General features: G+C 43.1%; 1 protein-coding gene across 1 annotated transcript in view; it reads right to left on the bottom strand.

Annotated features, from left to right (window-relative positions):
* GRIN3A (glutamate ionotropic receptor NMDA type subunit 3A) overlaps window positions 1-23,749 on the bottom strand; it is a 104,644-nt gene that overhangs the window by 79,081 nt on the left and 1,814 nt on the right. The window contains 2 exon segments of the mRNA XM_082204598.1: window positions 23,190-23,582; window positions 23,585-23,749. Coding sequence (XP_082060724.1) covers window positions 23,190-23,582; window positions 23,585-23,749 — 558 coding nt within the window.

Genomic DNA, 23,749 nt, shown 5'->3' on the forward strand with positions numbered 1-23,749 from the left:
GAATGGGTGGAAACTGTAGCTAAGCATGTTTTGGTCAAATTACTCTGGGTTCAGTTGTGGAACAGACTGCCTTAGGAATTGGTGGTGGGTTCCTCTTCACTGAAGGTATTGAAGCAGAGGCTGGATGGTAAGGTGACTGGAGATGCAGAAGAGGACAATTCTCCTGCATAAAGAAGTGTGTAAGCGGAAATATTAGCAAATGTAACTTGTCTATTGCACATCTGTCAAGGATGCTACAGGTGTGCCTAGAAATGAACATATTAGTGAAAGCACTATTCTACTCCTGGTAGATGACCAGCCTATCTTTAAAAAAGGATGGCATCTGCCAAGGGCCTTTTGGGCAGAGCTTTCAAACAATCGTATCATGCATGAGAAGGTGCTCCTTACGTTTTTCTTTCTTTGAGTCTTTTATCAGCCACATTGAACAATTGTAGGCCTATCACAGCAGTGGGAACCACCAACCCTGGATCCTAATTAGGCCCACAAGGCCTCCATATTTGCTTTGCCTGTCTGTTTGGCTCAGCTGTGCCTACCTATGCATCACCTGATGTCATGTGATATCAGGCACGGGACAAAGAAAAGCTTGGCTTCCAACAGCACCGGATCCAAGCTGCAGCTGCTAAAGAATACCCTCCAACACCCTGCTAATCAAAATTGGGATGTTCATTTTTTTTTGTTCTAAGAACTTATGGGAGCCAGGTGACTTGTGCCAGGGTGCAAGACCAAAAAAACTCCAGTGATTTTTTTGTCTGGTACTCTGGCACGAGCTAGCCGATTCATGCCACAATGCTGTACCAAAAAATGGGACATGCTGGAATCCAATCAGAAGTTGGCTTGGCTTCCATAATTCCGGAATATCCTGCTAAATCAGGATGGTTGAGGATCCTAAATCAGGATGGATGTAAAGGCATATTCCTTTGTAGCCACGGGTTGAATATGATGACTGACATTGTCACTCTCCTTCTGCCAAAGATGGGATCACCAGTGTCAAAGGAATGATTCTGCAACATCAACTTCATTGGGCTAGTCATGTTGTGTGGATGCCTGATTATCATCTTCCAAACCAACTACTCCATTCCAAACTTAAAAATGGTAAACGTAATGCTGGTGGTCAACAAAGGAGGTTCAAAGATTCTCCCAGGGCAAATCTTAAAAAATGTAGTACAAACACTGACAACTGGGAAACACTGGCCTGCGAGCGCTCCAATTGGAGAACAGCCTTTACCAAAGGTGTCATGGGTTTTGAAGACGCTCAAACTCAGGGCGAAAGGGAGAAATGAGCTAAGAGGAAACACGCCTGGCAAATCCACACCATGATCAACTCCTGCCCGGAAACCAATGTCCCCACTGTGGAAGGATATGTGGATCCAGAATTGGCCTCCACAGTCACTTACGGACTCACTTTTAAAATCGTGTTTATGGAAGACAATCTTACTCAGCTACGAGTGATTGCCAAAGAAGAAGAAGACACTCAGGAGATCTTCATTGCACCAGAGAGCTCTCAGTTCTTCCTTGGCAGTTGTGTCTTGAATACAAACTGAGGTTGCCAAGAAATAATCTTTATAGCTACAGCTTAAATTCATTTTGAATTCAAACTGTGTTTGCAAAGGAAGAACTGGGGATTAAGTGACCCTCCTTTTACATTTCAGTCTTCTGATGTCAGGTAACTGACAGCTGGGCAGCTCCATCCACCTGTCAAAGTGGTCCACAGAGGGTTGCTCACTTCTGGGTCCTTTAGTTGGATCCAATTCCTCATCCCTGACTCAGATCAATACAATATTGTTTTTCTTCCTTTAGTGGTGGGAGAATAATCCCTGAAGTGTACCACAACCAATAGGGAACCATAGTAAGAGTAAGAGTCCCGGTACTGGAACATAGTAAGAGTCCCGGTTGATTAGGCCACAACAGTGGAGGCTGCTCCATCAACCTCAGTGCATCTTTAGCCAGGTCTGACCTACCTGCCTTCAGAATAACAACCAGTCCAGGAGGTGGTCCTGGCTGTCAGCTTCCTCCTTCTCCGTCTCAGTGCTGCCCTTGTAGAACTCAGCAAGAAAGCGGATGGGGACAAAACTATAAATAATTGTCTCTGCCTGTCATTGTCTCTGGGTCCACCAACTGTGCCATCTCTAATCCTGGAGGTTTCTTCTTCTTCTGTTCAAGTTACCTTACAACATCACTTGGTGGGTCAGATGTAATCACCATTGAGCTAGAATAAGCTTACTTTTAGCAACGGTATTTCTGAAGAGGAAATGTTTCAGGTCAAGCATTAAACTCCCAGAAATGGACCTCAGAAATATCATAGGGTTGTTATCTAGACTATTATAAGTATCAAATTCTGTGTGCAGAATATAAGGATGGATGAATCTGTAACTTTCAGTTTCTCTCCATTTTTCATTTTTCACACCAGCATTTTAATTTCCCACATTTTTGAACCAGTTTGCAATCTTTCTCATATATATTCATATGTGTGTGTGTGTGTGTGTTTGTTTTCACAAAAATGCCAGCATGATAGTGTGCTTCTCCTAATATAGACATTTTTGTGTGTGCATTTTGGGCTAATAAATACATTTTCCTGCAAGTAATTTTCTCCAACACAATGTATTTTGTATATTTCTTCTATCAATATATGCATGTTTATACATACTTTCCCTAATACACCCAGGTGGTTACACATTCTTTGGTTGGAGAAGAGCATTGCAAAATTCGAAGAAGTGCAAATTTCAAAGGATAGCTGGATTCACAGATTGTATTGCGAAGTGCAAATCTGGCAGGTTCACATTGAAAACTGAACTGAACCAAATCTCTCCCCCATGCCTAGGAGCAAAAGCAGGATGTGATGTAGGATGCCCTAAGTTTTTAATGCCATCTCAGCCTTGCCTTTTCTAGGTTTCTCATCCTTTTATCCTAATTTGGGAATAATATTATTGCTATCACTTTCACATTTACTACATGGTTCACTGAGAATGTAGAGCAATTAGGAAAAGTGTGTCATAAATATTAAATAGTATAGACATGAAGCTTCGAGAGAGAGAGAGACAATCCCCATGTTTTCATGCAAAATGTAGTTGTAGATAATTAACAGGAGTTGCTGGGGAAAGAGACAGAATATTTGTGGCACGGTAGCATTCGGCTAAGCTTCAGTTAAGTATGGTGGGTTGTTGTTTTTTTAAAAAAGAAAAAGGCAAATGTTAATTCATCGCATTTTAGAGCACACAATTTATACATGACAACAGGGGGTACTCTTGGGAGTTAGTACCATCTAGTGCCTTAACTGCCCACAATGTAAATTGCTTTAGTTGAGTGCTAGAAGATCTGAAAAGCAGCAGTTAAAACAGGATTTTTTTTGGTAGACCAGGTGTCAGTCAAACTGTATGTTACATTCGTCACAGTGTTTCTGAAGCATGATTAAATTGGTCATTTTTATTTTGAAGAAAATGCAGCTCTGTCCAGAACATGCTCCAAATCTGGACTAGTGTCCCATATTCAACATTCTTCTCAGAATCCCTTAGTGCATTTTAGGAGCATATAACAGGTATGAGCAGAAAGCTGGCATCTCCCACTTCCTCCTCACAATCTAGGTTTTAAAAAAACATTCTGTACTGGAATCCCGGGGCTACAGTTTCTTCAAAATAAAAGTTACGAGTTCCAACAAACATTTTTAACAGCATGAGTAAAGTAACATGCAGTTTGGTCTTGTGTTACATCAATTCTCTATGGCATCTGAATTGGCATCAGTTAGACATACGACTTGTTACAGAACATATGCCATCAGAGTGCAGACACGGCAATTCCAAATATGTTTGTATTGCACCAAAAAGAACCCCCATGTGCTATAAGTGGCACTGATGACTCCTTTCAGACCATGCCAAGAACCCACAAATGGCTGATGCTAGCGCTGAGAGGAAGTTCAGGTATTGGTGACTTCAAGGTTGGATTACTGCAATGCGCTCCATGTGTGCCAAAATGAGTTCACATGGCTTATGTTGGAAATGTTTATTATTACCGTTTTGCTCAGTTTAAATGTATTTAAGCTTACAGCGATACATGTTGTTTCTCAGAAGATGCCTTGATGCCTACAAAGTAGTCTTTGAAGTGGAAGCTATGCCACTTTGTGTTCTCTTTGGAATGAATCCAGTTTTCCATGAAATATTTTAGAAGCTTTTACTGACAAACTTGAACTTGATCTCTTACTGGGAGTGCTGCCCCATGCAGAAAAGGATATCAACCTACTCCATGAACTTCAGAAGCTCTAACCAGTGATACTGTCAACTTGCCTGGACTGCATTTGTTTCTCCAAGTGCAAATGCCAAGCATCAATTCAGTACAGTGAAGTTGCTCGTGTGTTTATGCATGTCTGCACTCTCCCTAAATTGGAGACTCCAAAAGCAGAGGACAAGCAAAGTTCCCTAATGACCCTGGATTCCTGCATAAAGACCTTCTTAAGCAATTGTGTACAGCAGCGAAACATGTATAGTGCATAATTGGAAGTTTCCCAAGCAACCTTCTGAACAGCAGAGGATTGATAAAATTGAGGACACTATGATTATATACACATTTATTCAACAAGTGCAGCAAGCAAGAAACTCCAACTTTTTTTTAAAAAAAAAAGATATGGCACAATACTATAGTTTCCATAGGTCTCCTGTTTGGAAGCCCTTCAAGTCTGTGACCAAATTTCAAATACAGATGCATATGTTTTCTTTGGTTTTGCTGTCTTTTAGCTATGTAATTAGCACAATCCTATATATTAGGGCTGTGCACTGGGACCCATCTTCATAGTAAACTGAAAACACGAGTAGTGTTAAGATATATCTGTTCCATATTTATTATTTCATAAAATTTACACACTGCTTGATTGTTGTTTTTTAAAAAAACTCTTAATGCAATTTTTAAAAAAGAACAAAACAACAAAATTACTATCAAAGCAGTTGTTTGTTTTTTTTAAAAAATGACTATTTAAAGCATTTAAAAAATGAAAGTAAATGACAGACTAAAAACAGAATAAAACACATGCCAACATTTGATGCATCTTGGTGGGCTTGTCTAAAGACACCTGTTTTTAGCAGGTGCCAAAAACAGTATAGTGAATAATAATAATAATAATAATAATAATAATAATAATAATAATAATAATTTATTATTTATACCCCGCCCATCTGGCTGGGCCTCCCCAGCCACTCTGGGCGGCTTCCATAGAAACCAAAAATACAGTAAAATATCACATGTTAAAAACTTCCCTGAACAGGGCTGCCTTAAGATGTCTCCTGAATGTCAGGTAGTTGTTTATCGCTTTGACATCTGCTGGAAGGGCGTTCCACAGGGCGGGCGCCACTACCGAGAAGGCCCTTTGCCTGGTTCCCTGTAACCTCACTTCTCGCAATGAGGGAACCGCCAGAAGGCCCTCGGCGCTGGACCTCAGTGTCCGGGCAGAATGATGGGGGTGGAGACGCTCCTTCAGGTATACTGGTCTGATGTCGATAGGCAGGGAGTTCCAAGGTGTAGGCTTCTTAAAAATGGGGAATGAATATTACATGGCACCTGTAATCATGCTAGTTCTGCAGGGTAGGGAGGATTGTATGTTGGAACACACCTCAGCCACTCATGCTTTCAGTTTCCTTTTGGATAATTGAAGCATAAGAAGATCCTGCTACATCAGTTTAATGGTCCATCTAGTCCAGAAGGGACGCAGGTGGCGCTGTGTGTTTAACCACAGAGCCCAGGTCTTGCCGATCAGAAGGTCGGCGGTTCGAATACCCGCGACGGGGTGAGCTCCCGTCGCTCGGTCCCTGCTCCTGCCAACCTAGCAGTTCGAAAGCACGTCAAAGTGCAAGTAGATAAATAGGTACCGCTCCAGCGGGAAGGTAAACAGCGTTTCTGTGCACTGCTTTGGTTCGCCAGAAGCGGTTTAGTCATGCTGGCCACATGACCCGGAAGCTGTACGTCAGCTCCCTCGGCCAATAAAACGAGATGAGCGCTGCAACCCCAGAGTCGGTCACGACTGGACCTAATAGTCAGGGGTCCCTTTACCTTTACTTAGTCCAGAACATTCTTACAGTCACCATCCATATGCAGATGCCTATGGGAGACCTCCAAGCAGAAGCTGGGAATGGAGGGGTGACCTGTGGGTGCTAGGGAAGACCCTGTGGCAGCCACAGGGCACCCCTCCATTCCCATGTGTGCCTGTGGACACCATCTTGGAACTGTGAGGTCTCAGAAAAAGCCTTAGAGGCCTGTTCTTGTCCTGTTTTCTGGTTAGTCTAACTGAGGCCATTTTGCTTCTGTAAAAAACTGCCTGCTTGAGAATTTAGAAGGGTGAGCCACAAATATGTGAAGACCAGATAACATTGCCAGGCGATTTTCAGGAAAACCTCCCTCTGCCGGGCAACTCTCCCCTTCAAGGTCTCTAAGCAAGGTGTCCTGTTTTGATCAGCGCAATGAACCTTGAAAGGGGGAAAGGGGATGCCTATAAAAAGTATGAACAAAGGCTATTTGGGGTGGCTTCACCATCACACTGGTGAGTGTGGCTCGCCCGCTCTGTTTTATTCAGCTGCATAAACGAGTGATTATGGGGATCTCCTCTGTCTGTGGCATTTATTGGCTTTTCAGGGACCAAGGCAGCTTGGGCCCGATTAGCGGACCCCAACAGAACCATCTGGTTAACAAAGGCCATCTTGTTGAGAAACTAGAAAATGTGGCTCCTAGGCTTCAAAATGAATGAAGCACAGGTGAAACCAAGCATTCCCAGACTTGCTACAAAGAGGGCCCAGTAATGGGATTGGCTTTGTCTCCATTTGGGACTCCTTTTCCTTCCCATATCCCCTTAATTTCTTCATTCTGAAGGAACTCAGCACATCTTGCCAGCAGCCTGGAAGCCTACCAAGAAGACATCCATAACTCATGAGGCTCTTTAGTCACTGCAAAGCCACTCTTCATTTCTATTATATAGACTCAGTCCCCCAGCAGCATCTCGGCTATCACATTTTAAAAAATTACTTGGCCAGCTAATTAGTACAGAAGATATTCATTCTTTCTTACAGGAAACTGAACTTTCTTTTGGCAGCATAGAAGTACACTTTGTTTCTGGGGTGCCTGCATTTTCAGCTTAAAATCAAGCCTTGCTTCATAGGTATTTTTTTTAATTAAAAAAACCCAACAACACACCTTTATGTTCATCTGTGAAAATGCTTCCCTCTATCACATTTGTATGCACACAATATCTTCTGCTTGTTTAAATTATAAGAAATGGAGAACTTCCACATTTCAGTCTTGCCTCTCCCCTTTGATGTTGCACATCATCTGTCCTCTTGCTTGCTGTTTTGTGTTTTAAAATGGTCTTCAAATATACAGGCTTGCATGGAATGTCATGCCAGTCACAGACTCTCCATGCTACATGGTGCCATCTTCATTATGGAGAATGGTCACTGTTGAGATGGGTTGCAGCTTAGCAGGCAGAACATCTGCTTTGTATGCAGAAGTTAGATTCCATCCCTGGCATTCCCAGGTAGGGCTAGGAAAGGCCCCCTCTCTGAAACCTGAATTGCAGGTCTTTTGTACCTACAATTATTGTACATTGGGAACAGAGGCACTGCATTCTAAAGATGAAACTGAGTATTGCATATGTTTGTGTGTGTACTTAAAGAGACTGTCAGCCGCAAACTCCTCTCTCTCCAAAACAATTACCTGTCAGATCTTCAACACAACGAGCACTATTATCAAGGAAAATCCTAACAGCCTTTGCTAAACGATTGCTTCAAATTGCAGCATTTTGCTCACAGTTATGATTTATTTATTTCCAAATGGACATCAGAAAGTAAGCAGCCTTCCCTGGTAATAACAATGTTTGGATTTATTGTCAGCAGACATTACCAAATAAATCTTATGGAGGGTGGATAGAGAAGAAAAGCAGGCAGTTATATCAGATTGTATCCTTCTGGCATAGTCCTGATGTCTGGTGTGTTTACATTTTGGTTTGGGTTTTTTTTTTTAAGATCTACATTTCTCTGCCTGGCTGAACACCTGCTTTCCCAGCTTCAGGATTATGTTTGTGAGATATGTATTTTGCTAGTGTTGCCAAAAGTTAGAAAGAATCTGTATTGGGCTACAGTACTTTGCTGTTGTTTCACATAGTTGCTTGATGGCCAGTTATAAAACACTAGCACCAGGGTTGTGCGCTGGATTCTGCGACCTGTATAAAATGATGCACACTAAACACACCTTGACATTCTGGACTCTTGTGTACAATTTATATGAGTTCTTCTAGTGAGGATGGGCAAAGTGATAAGCCATCCCATTCTCCCTCTTTTTTGTATAACAACAACAACAACAACAACAACAACAACAACAACAACAATACTATAGTCTATTAAACATTAAAAGTTTTCCTAAACTTTGTTATTAAGTTTTACACTGCACATTTAAATTCAAACATTAAACACCATCATCAACATTTAGTATTCCCTGAATCCTTAGACTCCCCTCCACCCTACCATTGTTACCATTGTCAATCTTTTTCAACGGCCTCACATATTATCTCTATTTTTCTTAAATCGCCCAATTTTTACCTTAGTTTTTAGTACATTACAAGTGTTACTCAAACCCTGCCAAAGTTTTTAGTTGTTTGCAGTGTTCTCTTAAGGACATTGTGAATTTCCCCCATTCCTTATTAAAGTTCCTCTCTTCTTGGTTTCTGATTTTCCCAGTTATTTTCGCCATTTTGTCATAGTCCATCATCTTCATCAGCCATTTGTCTCTGGTCAGGACTTTATCTTCTTTCCATCTCTGGGCCAGTAGTATCCGCGCTGCTGTCATTGCATATATAAATAATTGTTTCTGCTCGTTTGGTATCTCTGCACCAAGCCAACTCATTCTCAGACCACTGGAAAATTCTTTTGGCATTAGATCCAATGAGGAAGATCCAAGAATAGGATCTCCTGCAAGCCCCCCCCCCCAATTTAAAAGTAGCTGTAGGGAAGAGATGATGGCAGCACCCACATATTGACACCAGACAAGCACCTTCGCTGTACTCTTTTCAGTGCCCCCTAAACACATTTTTGTTTAGACAAGCCAACCCAGATATCTAGAAAGCTGGCATGTGTTTTAATCAGCATTTCACTGATAATTGATTTTGATTAATTTTCAAATGTTTTAAATAGCTGCTTTTAACTGTTTTTACTTATCTTTTTTATTCTTTTTGTGAACTATGTTAAGGTTGTTAGGGGATTTTTCTACAGTCTAGTGGTATAATTTTTTTTCAAATAAATAAATGAAATGATGGCTGCAGGGGGAATAAACTCTTTCCATCAAGAAATTATCTCCCTTTACGTTGCCAACTCCCTTTTGAAGCTGCTGTTTGCCCTGCAGAGGAGAATGTACAGCACTCTCAAGTGTATCTTGATGTTTTTATCCATGGGACCAATAGCAGCTTCAGAGGAAGGTGATTTAAATTGGGAAATCATTGCCATAGAAAAGGTTGAAGTCACAACAACAAAACCAACCAAGTCTCCCCTAGCACCATGGTTCCGAAAGTCTGTTTTTTAAAAGCAGAAAGTCTTGCTCTTGCAATTCCTACCTCTCATCTTTATTGAGCCTGAGATTCAGCAGACATTGCTCACAAAACTCCACATCATGAAAGGGCACTTCCAAACTGTTGCTATTTTCAGATGGGATTCCATCATATACTGGCAAATCCAGCGTGCTCAATAAAATCTGATTTGGAGCTCTTGCACAACAAGCATGCTCCCCCCAACTCTTAACTACTGGGCTTCTTGCAACCAGGAAAGCAATGGGAAAATGCACCAGAAAGTGTGGGGTAACATTTGCTGGATGCAATTTCATCTGACCTTATAGCAAACAAATCAGAATGAATGTCCAGCAGATAGTTAGAATCATCTAGTCTCCCTGAAAACAAATCAGGATGAATACTCTATAAACAGTTTGTCTATAAGTGGTCCATGACTATGGAGTTGCTTTGAAAAGCAAAATTAAGATATTTTTGGCTTTAAAAGGGGTTTAGATGAATTCAGTGGCTCCTGGACACCATGATGCTATCTTCAGTATATGCTAAAGAGGAAGTATACACAGGGAGCCCTATGAGGCCTCAGCCTCCGGTAACAGGACACTCATGAAGCGTTCGGCAGCAGTCCTGTATCTCAGTGACTCATATCTGCTCATATGAGCACGCAAAACAGCAAAGTAAATGAAAGCTTGGCTGCGGAAGTATGTAGCATCGCTAATTTTATTGCTATACGTCAAATCAAAACAAATCATAATAAAGAAAATAACAACAGTGCGTGGAGCAGCTCCCACAGACATCCTGTCTGTCTGGGAGACAGAACAAAAAGCAGAAATACAAAAGCACAGAGAACGGAAGTGCTGTGTCTCAGTTTCCATTCTCACACTTCCAGAGGAATGGAATGTAAACAGTGTGGATCACCAGATCCAACAGCAATGGGAGAATGAATAATACTAACATGCCCCACCACTACTCCTGACACACACACACACACACACACACACACACACACACACAATGGCTACTTGATGCTTTGCTACAGAAGCAAGCCTAGCTCCCAACTCTAGTGCAAATAAATGGGAACCCATTAGGGCACCTCTGAGAGCTTGAAGTTACTTCCTGTACTATGGTCTGTTGCACAGGTTAAGAAGAGGACTTGACGCCTAGCTATACATTCCATTAAAACTGGCGGTACTTATGAAAAATGTGTTGTGGATCAAGCTGCAAGACAAGCTAATACTTGTCGTTTAGTCGTTTAGTCGTGTCTGACTCTTCGTGACCCCATGGACCAGAGCACGCCAGGCAAGCTGATACTAACTAGTAATAAAGCTGATACTAACTAGTAATAAATAACACCATCACATCTGACAACCCCCATCCTGTGCTCTGAAACTCACACACTGATGCACAAACTTTTATCCATTTTAAAAGCATAGCGGTCAGTAAGAGCTGAGCTACATGACGAGTGGAATCTTCTGATGCCTTGATTCTGGACTTTACCATTAAACACTGAAGCTGGGGGAAGGACGGACTGAATCAGGGCTATACCATGTCAAAAACAAACAAACAAGACGCCCAGCCACACTTTACCTGCTAAACTGCCACAGTGGACAGAAACCTAGCCTAGAATCTTTTTGCATGTCCAGAGGGTTTCTTTTTCTTTTTTTTAAAAAAAGATATTTATTAAAGTTTTTTTTAAAATATAACAATGAAAAAAAAGAAACAAAATACAACATAAAAACAGTTAAAAAACAAATAATTTTCCATAACATATCTTCCTTATGCTTATTTCCCCAGACCTCCTCATACCTCCCTTCTTTGTATTCCACTTCAATTTGTTAGTTCAGCAAATCCTTACCATTAAGCTTTTACCCATTTATAAACCTTTTTTTTCCGTATCTCCTAAAGCATTACAGCTGGAAACCCCTTAGTTTCTATCCAACATCCTTCTAACATTCATTAATTTTACAATATTTCTGTAAATAGTATTTAAATTTCTTCCAGTCTTCTTTCACCAACTCTTCTCCCTGGTCTTGGATTCTGCCAGTTATTTCTGCTGTGTCCAGAGGGTTTCATTTACACAAGTGAGCATTGATTAATGCCTTCAGATCCTTGTCTGCATTCTGAGTTGGCACACTCAACAGCAGCTACACCTAAAGAGTCTGCTGTTTGCGTAGCTTGGTAGAAAAGGAATCTTCCTCTCAGACTGCACTCCTGCAACCACATACTGTATTTTTCGCTCTATAACACGCACCTGACCATAACACGCACATCGTTTTTAGAGGAGGAAAACAAGGGAAAAAATATTCTGAATGAAACAGTGGACGTATCATTTTTGTGCTTCATGCTGTGGCCACAGACATGTGATCTGATGGTGAATTTGGGGTGACCCAATGCAAAAATCCTGAGAATCCCTGTGGATCTATGCTTTGTAACCACGTTTTTGCACCATTGCAGCCCCAGGCAACAGTGGGTGCGTGATTTGGGGGGGGGGCAGGCTGTAGCCATGGACATGCTATGTGCTCTGATGGTGAATTTTGGCTGACCCAATGCAAAGATCCTGAGGATCCATGTGGATCCATGCTTTGTAACCACGTTTTTGCACCATTGCAGCCCCAGGCAACAATGGGTGTGTGATTTTGGGGGGGCAGGCTGTAGCCATGGACATGCTGTGTGCTCTGATGGTGAATTTGGGGTGACCCAATGCAAAGATCCTGAGGATCCATGTGGATCCATGCTTTGTAACCACATTTTAAGTGGGGAGGGAAGGAAAAACACAGAAGGCTAAGAATGCAGGAGAGGGCTATAACGTGAGGAAAGGAAGGCAAAGGTTTCCCCCCACCCACCCACACAAGCCAGCCACTGTTTAAGGATTTCATCCTTTTAAATGGAAGAAAGCATATTTGAATGCTGTGTGTCTCCAAAAACAAAAAGCAGGAAGTCAAATCAGAATTTTAAGCCGAACCTGTAATCTCTCTTCCCTTCACAAACATTGTTCCTCCGGAGCAGGGACAGGATAAAGCGACGCTCTGCTTTCCCCTCTTCTTGCCTGGAGGGGAGGGGCTTTCCCTGCTCTTTGTTCCGTTTGAGCAAACACAGCAACGAAACAGAGCAGGGAGGGCAGTAAGACCCTGAGGCAGAATGCAGGAAAGCAGCAACTTCCTCTCTTCAGGCTTCCCTTCTCCCTGAAGCGCGGTTTGATTTTTGCCTCATTTTTCGGCTCCAGGGACCACACATTCGCTGCATAACACACACAGACATTTCCCCTTCCTTTTTAGGAGAAAAAATCTGCGTGTTATAGAGCGAAAAATACGGTACATTTCTTCTAACTGTGACTCACAGCGCTGGGGTAATTTGTGCGACTACAGCTATGGAAATATTGTGATATATGCCTCTTTCTCCTTCCTGTGTCCTATATATTTCTCAGGGAGATATTCGAACCAATTGTCAGGCACACCAGGGTTGTTCAATTGACACCTCTGCTCTGCTCCAGGCACCCCATAGCACAAGGAAGCCAATTTAATAGAAACGCTCTCAGCTCGTTTCCATGGAATATGCCAGCCCACTGCAAAACTTGTAACAGCTATACATTACTGCTCCACCTAGCCCTGGATCTACATTTTTTCTCTCTGTGATTGTATTTCAAAGATAGCTTTCACTGCTGTCACCTTCAAGCAACCTTACTAAGTTCTTGTCAGGAGCTGCCAGCCTCAAAGGAAGAAAGGTCTGCTCCCTGGATGTCAGCTCAAATCAGCATGCTGTCAGAGAGCTGGTGAGTGGGGCTGAGATTCAAAAGTCACAGCACTGCCCTTTGCCTCCTTTCTCCTGGCTGGTTCAGCCTTCCTGAACCTGGCACCCTTCAGATGATCCTGGACTACAACTCCCATCATCTCCACCCCTTGGCCATGCTGGCTGGGGCTGATGGGAATTGTAGTCCCTCCTAAATCTGAAAGGCTGGAGAAAGACTGGGCTACACCAATGCAGGAAGCATTTCAGGACTTGTACCTGCACTGTATGGGAAGTGCTTCCCACATACATGCAATTCTAGCCTATTGATATTGCATACCTTTCAACATTTCTCCAATGAAAATAGGGACATCCTATTCAACAACAACAGCAACAACAACAATTTTGTTATTTATATCCCACCCATCTGACTGGGTGGGACTTGGGTGGTGCTGTGGTCTAAACCACAGAGCCTAGGGCTTATCAGCGGTTTGAATCCCCATGACAGGGTGAGCTCCTGTTGCTGGGTCCCAGCTCCTACCAACCTAGCAGTTCAAAAGCACTTCAAGTACAAGCAGATAAATAGGTACCACCCTGACAGGAAGGTAAATGGCATTTCCGTGCACTGCTCTGGTTCTCCAGAAGTGGCTTAGTCATGCTGGCCACATGACCCGGAAGCTGTCTGCGGACAAATGCCGGCTCCTTGGCCTATAGAGCGAGACGAGCGCACAACCTCGGAGTCATCTGCGACTGGACCTAACTGTCAGGGGTCCCTTTACCTTTACCTATTCAACAACAACAACAACAGTTTTGTTATTTATAGCCTACTCATCTGACTGGGTTGCCTCAGCCACTCTGGGGAGCTTCCAACACATATAAAAACATTTTAGGACATTAAACATTAAGAAACTTTTCCATACAGGGCTGTCTTCTAAAGGCTGTATAGTTACTTATCTCCTTGGCTTGTGGGTCATATAACTCCATACCCTCCAACATTTCTCCAATGTATATACGGACATCCTAAGGAAAAGTAGGACATTCAGGATCAAATCAGAAACCAGGATGGTTTCTTTAAATCCAGGACTTCCCCTGGAAAATAGGGACACTTGGAGGGTCTGATATTGTCACTTGGGCTCTGCTTATCATCCCATCACCCAGAGCAGATAAGAGCAAGGCCTGCAGCAGCTGAGAAGTTTGTGAATAAATTCCTGGAAGAGGTGGGACGGTGCATCTCATTAATTGAAATGTAATCCTCACCAGTTAACTGCAGAGATTTTGGCTGCATACCCATTTTATTCCGGAATCAATGGAGACAGAGTATTTGTTTTTTTTCTACGTAGCCCACACACAATCTAGATCAATTGCTTATATTTCGTCCCTGCAAAGCACTTACTGAGAAACTGGTTTATTCCAAAAATAAAGCTCATTGCAAATTGAATCTGCATCGCTCCACAGTATGCCCTTTTGAAAACAGATGTAGGCAGGCCTGGCAATGGGGATTGTATTCATACATGCCCAGTGATGCTGTACCAAAATCACAAGTGCTACTTCTTCATTCACCTGGGGCATGTGTAGGGAGGAAGAGTTACAGATAATCTAATCCCAGAGAGAGTTTTTAAAAGCTTTACAAGTAACCACACCTATCCTTGTGAATGGCAGGATCGATAATTAATCTAGATTGAAAATAGCATGTTGAGGACAAGCATGAACAATTCTGGATTGAGAGGGGGAAACTGCATTATGTGCTATTAACAGGTTAGCGTATACACAGCTTTGGAAATACCACTTGCTGAGGCTGAATTGTTAGGAGATGCTGTTTATCTGTGCTGATCTGCTTGCCTTTTAATATAATGCAGTGATCTAATTCAACATTTTTGTTATTTCTATTGACAGTCTCTCTCTCCCCACTCACCTCCACCCCTGGCCAAGCTAATTTGTAAGCCTCATATTGGCTGGAGAGGTGAAGAACAATGCAATGTTCCAACTAGATTTTACAAGCTTCTGCAGACACATCCCCACCTGGACAGTTGATGGGGACAGAGTGTCACCAGCACTAAATTCTGGTGCTTAAAACCTTGTGTTGACTGCCTATACGCTACTAGGTCAGGTTCAAGACACTTGGATTAATTTACAAGGCCTGTGATGACTTGGGACTAGGATAGCTCAAGGACTACCTGATCCCTTGCAACTCTGAGGTCTTCAAGGAAGTCACTGTTAATGACTCAGATGCACAACTCATATCCATCAGAAACCATGCTTCATTCAGTATTGTGAGCCCAGTTTTGCTGTACTTCCTTCCAGCTAAGGTCAGATAGGCCCATTCCCCCTGTTGAACTTCTAGCTCTTACTGAAGGCTCTCTCTCTCTCTCCCCCCCCCCATTCTAGCAGGTTTTCGAACTGAATTCTGATTTTGTAGGTTTTAGCTCATTTTCAGTCTTATTGTATTGGGTCCCTTGTACACTGCTCAGGGATGACTGTCACTAAGCAGAATACAAATTGTTGAAATAAATAAATCACTATATGGAGTGGGAGATTTCAGAAAACAATTAAAAATGGAGGAGTATAATCTTCTTAACTGTTGCTAACTTCCCCAAGCATGGAGTTTTTATTTGAGACCATCACTCTAATTCTTTCTTGACCTCTGTCCTTAAATTATCATGATTATATTTAGCCAGTTTTTGTCTACATCTATCTGTCTATCTATCTATCTATATCTATCTATCTATCTATCTATCTATCATCTATCTATCTATCTATCTATCTATCTATCTATCATCTATCATCCATGGAGTTTTTATTTGAGACCATCACTCTAATTCTTTCTTGACCTCTGTCCTTAAATTATCATGATTATATTTAGCCAGTTTTTGTCTACATCTATCTGTCTATCTATCTATATCTATCTATCATCTATCTATCTATCTATCTATCTATCTATCTATCTATCATCTATCTATCTATCTATCCATCATCTATCATCTATAGTCTATCATCATCTACCTATCATTTATCATCTATCTATCATCTATCTATATCTATCTATCTATCTATCTATCTATCTATCTATCTATCTATCTATCATCTATCAATCATCTATCATCTATCATCTATCATCTATCATCTATCATCTATCTATTTTATATCTTTATACATTCACACACCCAAAATAGCTTATAGGGGAAATTTTTTCCTGGGCACTTTATCATATGTTTTGTTAACATTGAATTCCACCCTTTCTGATTTTGTTAAATTAATTTCATACCTCAACAGCTTGCTAAATTCATCGATCAAACTCATGACATTTCCAAAAAAAAATCAGGATGTTTGACAAATAATGCATCATCAGCATAGAGATTAACTGTCTGTGGTAATGGCTCAATGGAGAGCACAAACAACCAGGGTGATGAGGGTCAACCTTGTTAAGCATCAACTTAAGTCACAGGTGACTAACCTTCAAATCTGCTGGATTCCAAACTCCTATCAGCTCCAGCCAACATGGCCAATAGTCAGAGATGATAGGATCTGCAGTCAAGCATCATGGGGGACCCCATTCCTAGGCTTATTCCCTGGCATGTATAATTGAAAAGCAGCTCAGATAGCACAGCTTGGAAATATATCCTTTTAACACTATCAAGCAGAGGTGGAGAACCTCAGGATTGTGGGCCAAATATGGCTCTCCAAGTCTCTCCATCTGGTCCTTGAAACTCTCCCCTCAGTTTCAGGAACTGGCAGGATGAGGAAGAGTGGGGGGAGCCCCCCACCCACAAGCCCCCCAGGGACAGCACAGAAGATGACTGATGGATCCTAGTAGTGGGACACTGAAGAGCAGTCAGCAGAAGGGACAAGCTGGGAGGTGCTAGAAACAGGAGGTGTAAGCAATTAAGAGGGGTCAGGAGGAGGGTCTTCCAGAACAGGGTGAGAGGCTGAGAGTCACAGTCTGAGTGCAGACTCAGATAGAGAGGAGTCAGAGAGTGGCCCCGCTACCCACCAGCAGGACAGTCCCGGTCCTGCTGACTTGCCTCCCCCTCTGAGACCCTGATCAAGCAGAGTCCTGCACATTGCTGGGCAACAGGCCAGACAGACCCAGAGGAGGAGCTCGCCACTAGATGCAACCTTGGTCTTCTTGGGAGGGATCCAAACAGAAAGACTAGAGGAAGAAGGGTGGAACTACGGTGGTACCTCTGGTTACGAACTTAATTCATTCTGGAGGTTCGTTCTTTACCCGAAAGTGTTCTTAACCTGAGGTGCCACTTTAGCTAACGGGGTCTCCCGCTGCTGCCACGCCGCCAGCACACGATTTCTGTTCTCATCCTGAGGTAAAGTTCTTAACCCGAGGTACTACTTTGGGTTAGCAGAGTCTGTAACCCGAAGTGTTTGTAACCTGAGGTGTTTGTAACCCGAGGTATAATAATAATAATAATAATAATAATAATAATAATAATAATTTATTATTTGTACCCCGCCCATCTGGCTGGGTCGCCCCAGCCATTCTGGGCGGCTTCCGACAAAGATTAAAAATACGAAGATTAAAAATACAAAGATTAAAAATACAAAGATTAAAAATACAGGTACCACTGTAATGACCAGTTTCAGCAACCTCTCAGCTAGAGTAAGGTGAACCATAGTGTTATTATTTTCTGTTAATGAAGAGCTAATTGTGTCCTGTGCCTGCCATGTGTGTGCCTGCCCTGTGGTTGACCAGTCTCCTTGACCCTCAGTGACCCTCAGTGACCCTCATGAGCACCCTGAGTGTAATGTGTCCTTGAACTCTGACCATGCCTTTTGCTTATCTAGATGGCTGGTGCAGATGGATGTTTGAGTAGGTGTAGAAACTACCCTACTTTGCCCCTCCCACTTTTGCCTCTGGCCTTGCCCACCACTGAAATGTGGTCCTCTAAAGGTTGCTCAGAAAGGAATGTGGTCCTGCAGCCAAAACATTGGGAAACCTGCTGTAGATAGCTGTAGCAAGTCAGGGTAGGCAGTGCTCAGTGAAACGTCTCATTAGCACAACTCTGTAAGGCAGTCCCTTAGGCTTGCTCCCCAGCCTAACTCAGCAGTGTGGCTTATGTCCTCAAATCACCCCATTTGCAGAGGAAGGTTGCAACTCTTTTTTCAGAGTCCACTTCTGTGTCCATTAACAAGCAACCTGACTGCTTGATTCAAGATAGGAAGGGCCAGAAAGCAGCTCAGTTCCTAAGTTCCTAATCATAGTTCCAGCTCCTTGATGCCTTGCTCTGAGTGGTACAGTGCAGAGCACATGTCAAGTGATGCTCTGCCCCTGGATGATATATGGACAGAAGGTAGCAAATAGAGGGATGACCTGGAAGACTCAAGAGGGAGCTAATTAAGCACCAGCCTTGTGAGAGAAGCAGTGTGGACAATTTCAATGCAAATTATGCTGTACTTTATGAATGTGAATGCATTTTTCTAGGTTATAAATGCGCCATTAGGAGTAGAAAAATCCTTACAGCACAATAACTTTTATTATTCAATAACCGCAGGCCTATTTTAATAGCTTTATAAGTTCTTAGCAGTACCACTGACTCTTCTTCTGGGGTATTAAGTTGCTCTGTAGTCCTGGAGGACAAGAACCCAAGGAGCCAGCTAAAGTGTGTTGACGATTTTGGAGAAAAGCAACCATGTTAGGACATCACCCTTTGGCGCTAAGAGGGTAATGGTGTGAGTTTTCTTTAATGGGTTGCACAGGAACAAAAGATGGGTTGCTTTAGAACCATGCCTCCGTAGGTAAGGGTGCAGTGAAATAAGTTAAAATTGCATCTTAAACTATGTTGATGACCTGATGGCTGAAAAGCAGGAAGTAAATATACCCAACAAATAAATAGACATTTTTCAGTGGTGCAGCTGCCAATGGGGAATCCAGTTAATTGCTTGTATAAAGTAAGGATGGGAAACTCATGGCCCTCCAGATGTTGTTGGACTCCAACTCCCATTAGCCCCAGTCAGCAAGGACAATTGCCAGGGATGATGGGAACTGTAGTCCAGACACATCTGGTGAGTCAAAGGTCCCATGTTTTAGAATGATGGCACAGTAGAGAGAGAGGATGAAATTTAGCACAGTCCATTCCCTCATATGCACACATGGAATGGTTTACGGGGAGGTGGCATAAAATAAAAATGATTACTTACAGCAGCTGTCTAATGTGGCAAAGCCTCATCATGTTATTTCTGACACATGGTGGAAATATACAGAAAACAGCAGTGCTACAATTAAATGAATACAATATAAATTCATTTCTTTCAAAAAGACATGGGGACAGTTTTTACCACATTATCTGCGTCCAAGAGATGAAGCTCACTAACTTTGTCCATAATATCTCAGTGGACATAATTGAGAATTAAGCTTTCCCCAATCTGTACAGCCCCATTCTGGGTTCCACTGAATAGCAATTGACAAAGAGACAAAACCCAGGAACTGACTTCTACAGGTATAACTTCTAACAGCTGCTGTGTTAAATACGGTCAATGGTATTACATGTTTGCGTTATCCTGGGCCTCATGTGGAACTCAAGACCAGAGCTGGCCCAAGACCATCAGCTAAGCATCACAAAATGGCAGACTTCTGACAAGTGGGAACTGCTTCCCCTCTGGGTCTATTTCAAAACAATTTGACATGAGATGGACCACAATGTGTCACAAACAGAGAGCAGGAGCAAATAAGAAACACTGCATCAATTAAATGGCAGAGCCAAGGGTTCCAGGTAACTAATTCAGACTCTGCAGCACGGGGAGCTGGGCAAGCCCACATCTGTCCAGGTAATGGACTCCAACTCTCATCAGCCTGAGCCAACATAGCCAGTGTTCAGGGAGTATGGGAGCTGTAGTTCAGCCACATCTGGAGGGCCAGAGGTCTCTCCCCCACTCTGCAAGAAAAGCCCCTCCACACATCCTGGGTTAATACTCAATGTGACTTAGAGGGGAAATGCACCTAATCAGTCTTACTCAAAGAACACCTTCCATTTTACTCCATGCCAAGTAACATCCTATCTCTATCTGTCCCTTAGTTCAGTTCCAAAACATTCATTTAACAGTACTGTATTGATGAGATGTTTATACAGGTAGCAGAAGGCTTTCACAACTTATAACCTATCAAGCTGAATGCAACCCATCTTGTAGAGGCATCAAAGCCTAGAATGTATAGCAACCTGGTAAAGATTATGATGCCTCTACCTGGGACGGCAAATAGAAGGGGAGGAACTGCAAGCTACAATGCATGAGTACCAGTGGGCTCCATTCCATTTCCTGGAACTCAAGCTGTAGTCTCGTCAATAGTACAAATTCTGCTTAAGTGCACCGTCCCTCCTTTAAAATGCCTTTGTTGAGAACCACCCAGCAGCTGAATCTTGGGCTATAGCTTTGTCATGCTGAAGTCAAAGTTAAAACAATTGATGGCATTTCAAAAATGGTAAAGATGGCGAACATCACGTGGGAAGAGAGCTTGCAGAGGTCTTACAATTGCAGAGAGTGGGTTACAGAGGTCTCACACTCCTAAACCATAGTGGAAACTAACACTCTCTCTCTCTCTCTCTCTCTCTCTCTCTCTCTCTCTCTCTCTCTCTCACACACACACACACACACACACACACACTGCCCCAGGCCATTTTAATTACCTGCATCCAAATTCTATACATGTTTACTTTGCAAGTATGTCTGGCTGAGTTAAATGGGGCTCACTTCCCAAGTAAATAAGTATAGGATTGCTTTCTCAGGCTACAATACTATACACACTTGACTGGGAGTATGCCTGAGTAGATACATAGAGGGTTGTATTGGTATGGCAACATATGAGCGTCTTTTCACCAAAGCCAGATTAAATGTATTTCCATCAGAAGTGTTAAATAGCAGATGGAGAGGTATCACTTATCAAAATATCTGTGTATGCTCTCAGGACGTCAACTGCATGAGGCATATTTTATTGCATAGTGGACAATATGATCAAGCTAGGGAACTATTGATTAAACCACTGTTGGCAAATTGGCCGGGTCAGTCTGAAGCCTACTATATCAAATATCTTTTGGACGACAAGTCCAGTGATATCACAGTGGCCATGGCAAAGTTTCTTTCAGCAGTCATACAAATAAAACATCAACATTCCCATGACTAAACAAATAACGCTTCGGTCTCCCTTCCCTGGGGGGTCGTCTGCATGAATCTGTATTTTATTCTGAATCCATATTGTGTTGGACCACAATAAAGATTATTATATTATATTATATTATATTATATTATATTATATTATATTATATTATATTATATTATATTATATTATATTATATTATATTATATTATATTATATTGGTATGGTGTCTGTATGCCCTGGTTCTCCATCTAGATAGAAGAAGAAAAACCCACAACAGCTTCATCACTCTCTGAATTGCCTTTTTAGATGCAAGACTATTACCTGCAGTGAGCTAAATGAAGAGGAAAATGTAAATTGTCACAGAGTGAAAGAAGATGGTGCCAACATTCATCACCTTTCCATGGACTTAAGACAGATGAGTCGCATCCCTGACCTCTGATCTTAAATAGGAAGCAAAGTAACACGGGAAGTTCTCCAAAATCCATGATTGGGCAATGCCAGCCAAAATGCCCAAAAGATCCGAAGGCCTGGCTTAGTGGCCTAGGACCTGGGAGACCAGTGATCAAATCCCCACTCAGCCACGAAGCTCTTAGGTTAACCTTTGGTCAGTCAGTGCCTCTCAACCTAATCTACCTCATAGGGGTGTTGTGAGGATAAAATGAGGAGGTGGTTAAGTGTGTTTGCCACTGAGCTCCTCAGAGGAAAGGTGAGATATAAATGCAAGAACAGAATGTGGCAGATCTTTGAGTTTTCCAGAAAACTTCATCCATCATGATGTTACATAAATCAAGGGATGGGAGAAAGAGAGGGAGGCTGGCGGGGGTGGGGTGGGATAAAAAGATGCCTTGAAGTTGCTTAGCTGAGTTAGACTTATGTAGTGCCTTGAATGTTGAAAAGTGTATATAAATAAACAAATAATAGTTTAGCATCTCAAATATGACTGTTCATCTCACCCACCTCTGGGTTTTTGTGTATGTGTGGGTGTGTGGGTGTTCTTCAGGGATAAATGTGTGTATTTATCTGCAGCATGCATATGTTTGCAAGAATGAGAGAGAATAAGAATGAGACTGAAGAATGCATCTACTCAAGCATTAAATGATCTGAAAGAAGTGGAGTAGTCACCACTGAGAACGTCGAGTTTTTTAACAGCTTCATGAGCTTTAAAACCACACAAGTCTCTCTCTATAACGCACAGATGTTCAGGGTAAAGTTAAAACAAAACGGATCTCTCTCTGCGCCTGGGTGCTTAGATTTGGTGGGTATCCATCTGGATTCATCTCTGAGAACAAGCAAAGTCTCTAGGCAGAAGCTTATGAGTGAATTAAAAGTTCATTTAGCATGAATTACAAAAACGTGGAACCAGGTGGGGAACATCTGCCGGCCTGATCCCAAGCGCCTTTGCCAAGTGGAGCTACTCTCTCAGTGGGAAGAAAACGGAGAAGGAAGACAAGAAACCCAGAATAGCAAACGCTCACGCGCAAGTGAGCGCTCTTTGATGAAAGACGGTTTTGTTGTAGTGTTGTTATTTTTTTGAACGCGGAAGTGTTGGGACCGTCTCTGCATAAAGCAGTACTGTACTGTAGTTACCAGGTGCGCTGTCCGTGGTTCTGAAATATCAAACTGTCCGTTGTGCTGAAATTCGCAAACTGAAGCAGAACTTCCATTGGAACCGCCCCCCTTCCCCTTCCCCTTTCGGAAGCTCTTAAATATGTATAGTGGCTCCGGGCCATTTCCCCTCCTCCCCTCCCCTTCATCACTTTCCCCGGTACGCTCACAGAGGCGAGACCCCAGGCATCCCTTTCTCTCTCCCCACCCCAACGCCCCCCACCCCACAAGCCCTCCACCCGCACCTACCAGGCTCTTTCTAGGGAACTCGTTGAGCACGATGCTGATCACGGGGATGTGCAGCGCGGTGGCGACGAAGTCCATCTCCAGCATCTCGCTTCTGCTCTGCGGGAAGGCGAGGATGGCCGAGACCCCTTGCACCACGACGGTGTGGCAGATGCTTTGCAGGAAGGAGACCGGGTCGTTGCTCCACGAGGCGCTGGGCGAGGAGAAGGGGAAGAGAGGTAGATCGCCCAGCCCCGCTTCGATGGCCATCACGACCTCCAGGGACAGGTTGTAAGGCAGAAGCCCCTTGACGCGGTTGAGGGTCTCCACCGCCGACAGCAGCGCCTCCCGGGGCAGCAGCGGAGGGAGACCCTCGTCGCCACTCCCGTTGCCCAAGTGTGCCCTGCTCCTCAAGCCGGTTGCCGCTCGCCACCTCCCTGGAGACCCTCCGGACCCCTTCCACTCGGCCGCCCTAGGCGCCTGCGGCTCGGCTTGGGGTCCGGCTGCCGCCTCTCGCCCTCCTTCTCTTCCGAGCGCAATGCCATGGTGCGGTCCTGGTCCCCAGGCGTCCGCGCCGGCGGGGG

The sequence above is a fragment of the Podarcis vaucheri genome (genome assembly GCF_965113315.1).
Source record: "Podarcis vaucheri genome assembly, chromosome: 17".
Lineage (NCBI taxonomy): Eukaryota > Metazoa > Chordata > Lepidosauria > Squamata > Lacertidae > Podarcis > Podarcis vaucheri.